General features: G+C 41.1%; 1 protein-coding gene across 2 annotated transcripts in view; it reads left to right on the forward strand.

Moving 5' to 3' along the window:
- Positions 1 to 9,939, forward strand: part of LOC306935762 (N-myc-interactor-like) — an 11,681-nt gene extending 1,742 nt beyond the window's left edge. For both annotated transcript variants that reach the window (XM_079518952.1, XM_079518953.1), the window contains exons 2-10: positions 50 to 110; positions 199 to 261; positions 2,750 to 2,902; positions 3,250 to 3,366; positions 4,220 to 4,385; positions 5,078 to 5,184; positions 5,316 to 5,517; positions 5,974 to 6,077; positions 7,130 to 9,939. In XM_079518952.1, coding sequence (XP_079375078.1) covers positions 96 to 110; positions 199 to 261; positions 2,750 to 2,902; positions 3,250 to 3,366; positions 4,220 to 4,385; positions 5,078 to 5,184; positions 5,316 to 5,517; positions 5,974 to 6,077; positions 7,130 to 7,333 — 1,131 coding nt within the window. In that variant the 5' untranslated portion in view covers positions 50 to 95 and the 3' untranslated portion in view covers positions 7,334 to 9,939. The remainder of the gene's footprint in view (positions 1 to 49; positions 111 to 198; positions 262 to 2,749; positions 2,903 to 3,249; positions 3,367 to 4,219; positions 4,386 to 5,077; positions 5,185 to 5,315; positions 5,518 to 5,973; positions 6,078 to 7,129) is intronic.
- Positions 9,940 to 10,437: the final 498 nt, after the last annotated feature.

The raw sequence follows: 10,437 nt of genomic DNA on the forward strand, positions 1-10,437 counted from the left end.
TAATTTAATAAATAATATCAATATAAGGCTATACGTTTCGTTTTCGTAGAAACACGTACCCTCAAGCCTGAAGCCAGGCAGATCTCAACAACGTTATGCTGAACAGAACGGTAAGACTTGTGATTTATGTTTAATTATTTAAAATGACTTTAGTGCAAATCTAATGCAGCAATAATTGTATTAACATTTGCTTTCTAGATGGACAATGGTATTGAAGAAGACGAACTAGCTAAAGCCAAGAAAGAGCTGGAGTCGTGGAAGGTAATAATAATAATAAACTTTATTTATATAGCACCTTTTTTGACAGTGTCACAAAGTGCTTAACAATATAAAAACAACAGTGTTACATAACAATCAATAACAATCAAACAGCAGGCAGAATACAATTACATTATCAAGGGAATTAAAAGCATACATTGGTTATGGGTTTAAAAAGGCTTTCCTATAAAAGTGGGTCTTTAATTTAGTTTTAAAAATAGCCAAGGAGCTAATAGACCTCAGGGCCAGGCAGAGGCGTATCTACAATAAGGCGAGGGCAGGCGTCCGCCTGTCCAAATCCATTTCTGGCCTGGCCAAAATCCATACAATGAGAAAAAAAGTAAATGCATGCCTTTCAGCCTTTGTATACTACTCGTCTGGCAGGTATATCTCTTGACAATTAACACATCTTGCCTGTCCAAAATGTAATTCTTGCCTGCCCAAAATGTAATTCCTGGAAACGGCACTGACCTCAGGTCAGATGGCAGGCTGTTCCAGAGCCTGGGAGCCCTGCTTGAAAAGGCCCTATCCCCCTTTGTCACCATGTTTGTTCTAGGCACCTCTAGTAGGACTAAGGTAGAGGACCTTAATTGGCGGACAGGCTGGTGGGGTTTAAGAAGATCCGCTAGGTATTGCGGTGCCAGGCCATTCCGAGCTTTAAAAGTCAGTATTAAAATCTTAAAATCAATTCTAAAATGTACAGGGAGCCAGTGTAGTGAGGCCAGTACCGGGGTGATATGTTCAGATTTTCTTGTTCCAGTGATGAGTCTTGCGGCTGCGTTCTGTATTAACTGTAGGCGGTGTATGGATCCTTTGCTGAGTGATAAATAGAGGGCGTTACAATAGTCCAAACGGGATGAAATGAGTGCATTGACAACTTTATGAAGGTTAGGGGTGGAAAGGACTGGTCGGATTCTAAGATGTTGCGTAAATGAAAAAAACAAGTGCGCACCACGGATTTAACCTGGGCCTCAAGACGGAGGTCAGAGTCCAGTAGTACACCCAGATTTTTGGCTACTGGTGTGACATTTGCTGACAAGGAGTCGAGACAGTTTTGTAGGTGGATTCTGGAGGTGAGAGGGCCAAATAGGAGAATTTCTGACTTGTTAGTGTTAAGTTGTAGGAAGTTTGAAGACATCCAGCTTTGAAGCTCAGCTAGGCAGGCATTAAGGGACGTCTATGTTGGGGTTGGAGGTGTTGAGTGGCATGTCAATTTGAGTATCATCTGCGTAGCAGTGGAAATGGATGTTGTGCTTACGGATTATTTGGCCTAAGGGGAGCATGTATATGGAAAAGAGTAGTGGACCAAGAATTGAGCCTTGGGGGACACCGTAGATGAGAGGGGCAGTCGGGCAGAGGTTGAGATGGCATTTCCAATCTCGACAGAGACAGTTCTTGCTGTCAGGTATGATTTTAAGAGCTGGAGCGCAGTGCCACCCAGCCCCACCCATGACTCCAGCCGGCTCAACAGGGTGGGGTAGTCGAACGCCGCACTCAGGTCAAAAAGGACCAGTATTGCAGCATCCCCAGCATCAACAGGTCATTAGTGACTTTTACCAAGGCTGTCTCGGTACTGTGGATTGCTTTAAAACCAGATTGGAATTTTTCTAATAAATTGTTGCTGGACAGGTTAGTGAGGAGCTGAGAGGAAATAACATGTGTCATCAGTTTGGAAATAGGTCTGTAATTAGTGAGGAGGAGAGGATCGAGACTGGGTTTCTTTATGAGTGGGTGAATTAAGGCATGTTTAAATGAAGAGGGGACAGAACCGGAGACAATAGAGTGATTAATAAAGTACCACAGACGAAAAACAGTCTAAGTCCAAATTTCACGAAAAGGCCTCGTTGTCCTGACCCCTTATCTGTCATTTATACATTATGGATAAATAGTGTGGACTTAGACTGTTTTTCGTCTGTGGCATTCATTATATTGAGGATGGATGGACCGACTGTTTCAATTACCTCCTTTAATAGAGAGGTGGGGATTGTGTCCAAATTGCAGGATGAAGTTTTCTTTTGCTATTGTTTTGGTGAGTTCTGACTGAGGGTTATAGGCTCAAACTGGTGTAAAGGGGCAGGAATGCTGGGTGAAACTGAGGTAATAGAAGTGCCATTAGTGGTGGGTGGAATCTGGAGGCGTATATTTAGTACTTTATTGATGAAAAATGTCAGTAGTTCTTCACATTTTTCAGGTGACGATTCGAGTTGAGTGGTTGGTGGTTTAGTGACAGAATTGATTACAGAGAAAAGCGTCCTGGGGTTATTGCTGTTCTTTGTAATAATATCTGAGTAGTTGAATTTGGCATTAATGACAGGTATCCCACTATCCCTTTATATTCTTTGGACTTGATATCGTAACTGGTCTGTATTGATATGGCACATACTTGATCAAATTAGAGAACGAGATAATAACCACACGTCTGCCCTTTGCAATATAATTTATAATTTATTTTAGCCTAATTTATGCATTTTTAAATTTGTTTATTTCCCAGGTCAAAGTTGAAAAGGCAGAGGATACCAAAGGCAAACTGATTCTAGAGAAACTCGAGACGGACGACACCAAGTCTGAAGCCAAAAAAGAAATTATTTTGGAAAAGCTAAAGAAAAGTGAAACACAATTCACTGAATCTATGGATGGCTTAAAGGTATCACTACTTTTCAAATTCACATACGTAGGCCTATAATCACAATGATTGGTGATACTGATGCAAATATTAGGTAGGCCTATACATTTAATTATTATCCAGCAGGGGGAAATCAGTAAATATAAAAGGCTATATTAATATGTATGTATTTTTGCTGAATATTTATTATTTTGTGTGAATCTAGTGGATAGTTTTGCAAGAGAACCAAAGTAGTTGTATATCTGAAACAAAACAAAACAAAAACTTCATACAATTCTACACAAATGTAGACTCACATTGCAAGTAAATATTCTATTGTTTTACAATAATACATGTGCATAAATCATTTCATGTTTAATTTTGCATAGGATGAAATCCTCAAACTTGAGAGAGGTAACCAGAATCTGATATACAAACTGAAGAAATGCCATGCTGAACTTGAATCTAAAAGGGCCGAGGCCATAAAACTTCAACAGAGATTCAAGGTAAATATATACATAAATTCATGTGTACTTTTAACCCAATAAACCTGAGGCCGATTCTACAAATGCCTTCTAAATCAGTAGTTCTCACACTTTCAAGATTTTGTACAAATAGCAGATGTAGGCCTACAAGCTTGCAGCACTGTTGGCTGTGTGTGTGTGTGTGTGTGTGTGTGTGTGTGTGTGTGTGTGTGTGTGTGTGTGTGTGTGTGTGTGTGTGTGTGTGTGTGTGTGTGTGTGTGTGTGTGTGTGTGTGTGTGTGTGTGTGTGAATCTGAAATGGTATGGACCCCTGGTGGACCGTGAGGATATTACAAGTGGTCCCCCAATATAAAACTAAAAAGAGAGAATCAACCAGGTGCTCGATGGATGTGCAAAACAAGTTTAGAAGTAGGTTGGTGCTTCAAAGATAAGTGGGACTGAAATACTGAAGAAAAGAAAATCCGAGCACTCAAAAAGGTGCAAAATTGAGGAGAGGGTGGATATAAAATCAAGGTACTTTATTAGAAAAGTTTAAAAAGCCAACATGTTTCGACTCACAAAGCCGCCGCCTTTTCTTCAGTTGGTCCCCTAATATAATTGGCAAAACACTAACATTTTATTGATAATGAGAAAAAGTTTTCATTGTGATAAATGGGAACTTAAAGTATTATTGATCCAAGCTGGATCACCAACCATTTGCCTGTGAAAATAAGTCGTGGTCACGTGTGCCACGAACACTTTTGACGTTTTCAATTGGGCCCTGATCCAGAAAGGTTTGAGAACCAGTACTATACTGGCTTTGAGTATATGATCAGAGTAAAAGAAAACAAATTTGGCTGATTTCAGAACCCCATTGTGTCTTCATTGCTGTACAGATCTGTGCCCAAATCCCAAAGACTAAGGTGAAGTTTGTCAGGAAGATGGAGGCAGAGGAGCAGGAGGAAGGAGCTGATCAAATCAACGGCGTGTTCACCATCACACAGCGACCCACTGTGGTGCTTGTGGGGGGGCAGGCTCTCATCACGTTTGAAGAAGAGAAAGGTGCATGTGCTTTGAATACATTAGTTGGATGATCTGATACAGTGTTATTATTAAATGAAGTGAGAAAATGAGTTCAATTCAAATTGAAAATGGGGAAAGAATATACATTTGGAGGGGGTACAGCATTAAGTAAACAGAGTTATGTCACATTGCATCGTTATACATGTTACAAAGTTTCAAGTTTTCAAAGAGACAACATGCAGACACATGATTAAATGTGTAACTGTTGAATCATAGGTCAATCAAAAATGTATATATTTCCCTGTATTCCATGGATCATGACGCAACTCCTCATATATGACCCAACCATTTTGTTCCAACTAGATTTTCCACCATTTTGTGTTACCTTCAAAACTCACTTTTTGCTACAACTCCTACAACTTTTTTGTCCAAACTTTACACAAATCTGTACACATTATCTCTGATTTCGTTGAAATTACTCCACCCAAACATGTTTGAATGTGCTGTGAACACAGTAGAAAAGAGAGCCTCAGAATTCCTGTTCTTACATTGCTGTTGTTAAGAGGGCATTCATTACCCATGAACCAGGAGGTGTTCACAGTCAAAAGTACTCCAATCTCACAAACTGATTTTATGGCTTGTTACGACTTTATGAACTATAGACACGTTATGACCTTTGTGTTTGTTTGCATGTTTCCATGTTTTTTAATATATATATTTTTAATTCCTAGTGACGTCTCAGATTCTGAAGATGGCCAAGTGCTCTGTTTCTTGTGAGAAAACAAAGCTGGATGTGAAACCAAAAAGTCTCACCCTGGAGCCCTCTGTAAAGTTTGAGGCAAGTTATAATTCAGGGAGCACATAACATGTGGTGCACGTTTAATGTGAATTCATGGTTTGGATGAAAAGAAAGCTCAAAATTATGATTCTTGAACAATGTGTGTCATTGCGTATGCGCAACACTTGCAGGTTCACATTGACATTTCCAAGAAGCAACTGAAGTTCTCCAACGCACCACCCTCCTGGTGCGTTGGAGAACTGCTGGAGGAGCGAATGAAGGACCGGCTGGAAATGAGCTTCTCCAGACCCAGCAGAGGTGGAGGCGAAGTGGAGAGAGTTGACTATGACAAACATAGTGGCTCTGGTCAAGTCACCTTCTTGCAATCTGGAGGTACAACAAAGCCCGAGTCATCCTACATCACACGTCGAAAATAGCAGAACCACAAGCTCATTGGCATGGGGCATGCGCTACACGCCTTGAGCATGCGTGTCTGCTATTTTTGACATGCAACATTGTCGTGTGACAGAGCATACATTGGGCTTAAGTGTTGTGTGTGTGAGTCTGTCTTTGACAGTGGTTGTGCATGGAGGCATGCTCAAGTGTCTGTCAGATTGTGATATTGTTCACACCTTTTTATTGTGCTGGATTATATAATTTATAATAAAAGCAACAACAACAAAAGAGGTCATTCATACTAGGCTTAATTTATACTTAGTCACACCACAAAGTGTCTTTTGACAAAATATTTTTCATCTGGGAATATGTAAGTGTCGTCGAGTGACATGCTCATGTGTAAATGGGCCTATAGATTTCACTGAGAACGCTCTTGTGTTGTTTCCCCCGTAGTGGCTGAGAACCTGGCCCTGCGAGGGAAGTATTGCGTCAACCTGGACTCTGAAGTCAACGTGAAGGTTGGACCGGTTTATAGCTATCAGCTACGGAGGTTTCAGGTAAGATAGTACAAAGTGTGGTTCATCTACCATTTGCTTGCCCTCCACTGCTCTAGAATAGCCGAATCCGCAGAGTGGTGCCCTGTAGGCTGTAGGCAATCAATCCTGCGGTGTCTAATGTGACACCGCAGTCCGCAGCTATGATCCACAGGGCACTCCTCTGTGGATTTGTCTACTAGTGAACCTGCTGTGATGATGAGCCTACGAGCATTTGTACTTTTGTATCATGAGCCAGTGTTAGAGTAGAGTAGAATGCAATAGAAAATGTATTGTATACAGTGGAGATATAGCCTGACACTCTGAATTTTCATTTCGTTTCACTTCATTATTCCGATTTATTTTTATTTTGAATGGGCGTGGCTAGCGAGGGCTGGACTGAGCTAGGCTAGTGGAGATGCCTTTTGACCTCATTGTGATCAATTTAAAAGCAGACAAGACACAATGAATACACAGACTCCAGAAGACATATTCCAGGTATTCCATATATGCTGACTGTAGGCTATATATGCTGTACAAAATGAGGTCAAATAAAAGTGGACTAGCAGGTTTATTCTCACCAAGGCACTGTAAAGTGAAAATGAAAGTGACTGAGACATCTCACAGCATAGTTCCGATGTAATATTTTCCTCCTCCACCTTCACCTTAGAGATGGTAAATGGTAAATGATGCATTTATATAGCACCTTTATCCAAGGTGCTTTACATGCAGCAGTGGTTCTCAACGGGGAGGTTCCAGGGGGTCCCCAGCAAAATTAGTTAACACAATCATTTTAACCACTTTATCCATATTTAATAGCTTGGCCGATTGGCTAATTTCATAAATCCTCTCTTCTGTGGGTCCCTGACATATCAATTGTATCAGTGTCTATCGTTGTATTTCTCAATATGCTTAGACATATTCAAGGAATACATGGAAATTAGCTGCAAAGACTAGATTTGAGATTATAAAATGATCCAAGGCAAAATGGGAATGAACAATAGCAAATCAGAGATAAATCAATGCATCATTCAACCTTCCTTTCCATAAACACCTGTTGTCGTGATTGATCTCAGACGTTCTGTGGCATACCAAAGCGTACCATCCTCCTGGACGACATCCAGGACCTGGGCGATGATGAGGACCTACAGGACCACCTGGAGATCCACTTCCAGAAGCCCAGCAACGACGGCGGAGAGGTGGAGTGCATCAAGTACGTCTCCGCTGGCAAGACCCTCCATGCCTTCTTCACGGAGGACAAGACTGAAATGGAGGCCTAGTTTACGTCTTTTTCATGTGGTTTCATGTGGCTGCTAATTACAATAATGCAAGCATACACTCAAGTCAATCATTTAATAATAATAATGCAACCTAAAAAAAAAACAATTATGTAATATAATTAATAACTGGTGAAAAAAAATATTCTGGTGAAAAAAGTGTTATGCACATCACACAATAATGAAAAAGTAACAGGACTTTTGAAATAGTATCATATCCTATAACATTTGGGCTTAAATGTCATACGTGAATGAATGAATGCACTTATTACGTACGTGACAGATGAAAACGTGAACCGTCTTTTGACAGTAAGTAGGTAGATTAAAGCCACATTTGTGTTGCCCCGGTTCGTGAAAGTAGAAGCACAAAATATGTTTATACGTAAAAGTGCAACCATTATGTATAATTAAGTGTGGAACTAGTGAAGGATTGATTGATTGAATGATTGATTGAATACTGTTAAGATTGTTAACATTACAGGTAGTACAGTCAAAGGTTATGCTAAAAGGACAATGTTTCCATTGTGGTCCACTTTTTGTGTACTCCCACTTGACACCACAGTTTAATGTTTTGTTGATGTGCTTACAATACATTCATGTCAGGAACAGTACTGGGGTACGGGTATGTAAATCAGCATTCTGCCTTAGAATGTGAACGTTTGTAGGTGTCAATTTGGGTGTACAACTCCATTAAGGCCTCTAGGTGGCAGTGTAAAGCCACGGTTAACTACACATAAGGTAGAATGCAAGTCACCTGCAGTTCTGTGTGTACAGTGTACCTGAAGTTGACCTTCATTTGCCCCTTTGTAATCAACATATTTGCGTATTTAACAAGGAGTCCTCTAAACAAGGCACCAAAGCTTTGATTTGTAGCATACCGGTATGTCCTTACCACCAGTCTGTACAGTCATATTTTTACTGAACCGAGATGCACAATCATAACTCATAGAATGACCTTCACAGACTCGTTTCATAATTGAAAAGCTTTAAAAGTGCACCATTTAACTCCAATCACGGCAATGCAATATCTGTCTGTGCCCACTCGTAATATTTATTGACTTGCCCTGACTTAACCTCGGTGGTAAATCAATTGGAGACATAAATATAAATGCATTGAAGCAGAGGATTATAATTAAAGAGCCCTTACTCTGTCCCTCTTGTTGATGGCTGATGAAATTATATTGCACTTCTTTTGACTTTGACCATAAGCATCTGTGGGGATATTCAATTTTTACCTCGCATCAGGAGTGGTATAGCCTTTACTCTGCTAAATGAATTGCCTGGGGGAGGGGGGAGACATTTAGGTTGGACTGAAATTGAATTGACATAATAACATTATTAAGTTTTTCTTTTAAAGAGCATGTTTGAGGATGTACATTGAACACTGTTGCATGCACTAGCTGGGTGCCTGAAACCATTAAGCATCTCTCCACAAAGCTTCATGATTACACACAGATATGATTGATATGCTTGAGTTAAGTTTAATTTAAGGTTCTTCAATCTTAGGTTTGAACTTCAGCTTCAGGTCCCATTGGACTAAAATATTCAAGGACTGAACTGGTCCATCGTCCATGGCAGTGATAAAGTAGGTAAAAACATGCTTCCTGCAGTCAGACACAGCGGAGGAAGCGGTCACACCCTGCAGCCGCTGGCTTGTACTATAATTGGAACGTGAAATGGGGAAGAAATGTCCCTTAATGATTGAAACCCGGTGTGTCACCGTTGCAGGTGTCCCACGGAAATGAAAGGCAGGTTCTCCTCCTGTCTCTGCCAGGCAGACACTTTAATTGGCTGCCAGCGCGTGCACGGTGGCAGCTGCATCCACTCTGCCAAGGCCATGGGAACCGGCGGTTGACACCGCTGTCAGACACTGTGTGCCCATGCCTTTTAATGGAATGAAATGGAAGCTTTCCATTTCCCAATGAGACTGCTGAGGTATCACCTTTTTTGCCTCTCAAAGAAATTACATTTGTGTAGTGGTGTTTAATGCTACCAGTTACTGCTGAGGCAAACCTATGCCAGAACTGTCCGAGGAGGAGAGGGATAGAGAGATAATATGCCACAGCACAGACAGATGGAGGGAGAGTGACATTGAAGTAGTGGAAAGAGAGTGAAGGGGTGTAGAATGGACAGAATGATTCCGACACTAACATCAAGTGAGTGAAGCCAACGGGAAAGATAAAGCGTCAAGCGAGAAAACATTTAGGCCTGCTGGCTCCGAAATGACACATCATCCCCACCTTCTATTCTCCTGTAATTTGACGTGATGCATATTGCTCGTTAAAACCCTGTTGGCACGACTCAAGCTGCTCTTGTGAACTCATCCGCCAAGACACCAAAGCCGCTGGCATCCTGTACGAACGCGACCGAAATAAAGTGAAACAATTTTCCTGGAATTAATTATTCAGCCCCTCTCTCGCTGAATCGTTTCCAGTAACATTAATGCAATCCCCCTACGTGAATAATACATGAGATGAACATGTCCACTCTCCAAAACAGCTGGATCTGATACATAATGACAGAAAACTTGTAGGGTGCGATTTGTTATTGAAACAAACAGACAAACAAAACATAGGGGGGAGATATGTTCTTAACCACTTAAGTCTTAAGCCCTATATTGCCGTAAAGCATACAGTAAATATATATTTTCTTTAATTTAGAGTAGCCAATTATTTGTACACCCTTTTTCTCCCCAATTTAGTCACTATGCCAATTGATTCCTCCACACACACACATTTCTGTGTACAACATTCGCTGCTGTCGTATTCTACTGACGGCCAGTGAGGAGCCCCCACCAGGAGGACATAGACGTCATAGAGCCTTCGCCCTACTCCTCCCACCAAACACTCCCTGCTGACTGGTGCCAGCCCAGCCCATAAGATTACAATGACCAATATCATCCAGCTTCTCTCCCCTGAACATGGACAAAGCCGGATCGATCTACCACGGATTCGAACCCACAAACTCTGGTGGTGGTGGTATAATTATTGCTGTCATCATCATCATCATCATCATCAGCCGATCCATTGTTAATTTGTTACCCGTATGTAGCATAATCCCTTTGTCACACACTCCTTTGCAGGATCTTTGCTAGCCTAAAAAGCCCT

Source organism: Electrona antarctica (genome assembly GCF_951216825.1).
Source record: "Electrona antarctica genome assembly, chromosome: 13".
Taxonomy (NCBI): domain Eukaryota; kingdom Metazoa; phylum Chordata; class Actinopteri; order Myctophiformes; family Myctophidae; genus Electrona; species Electrona antarctica.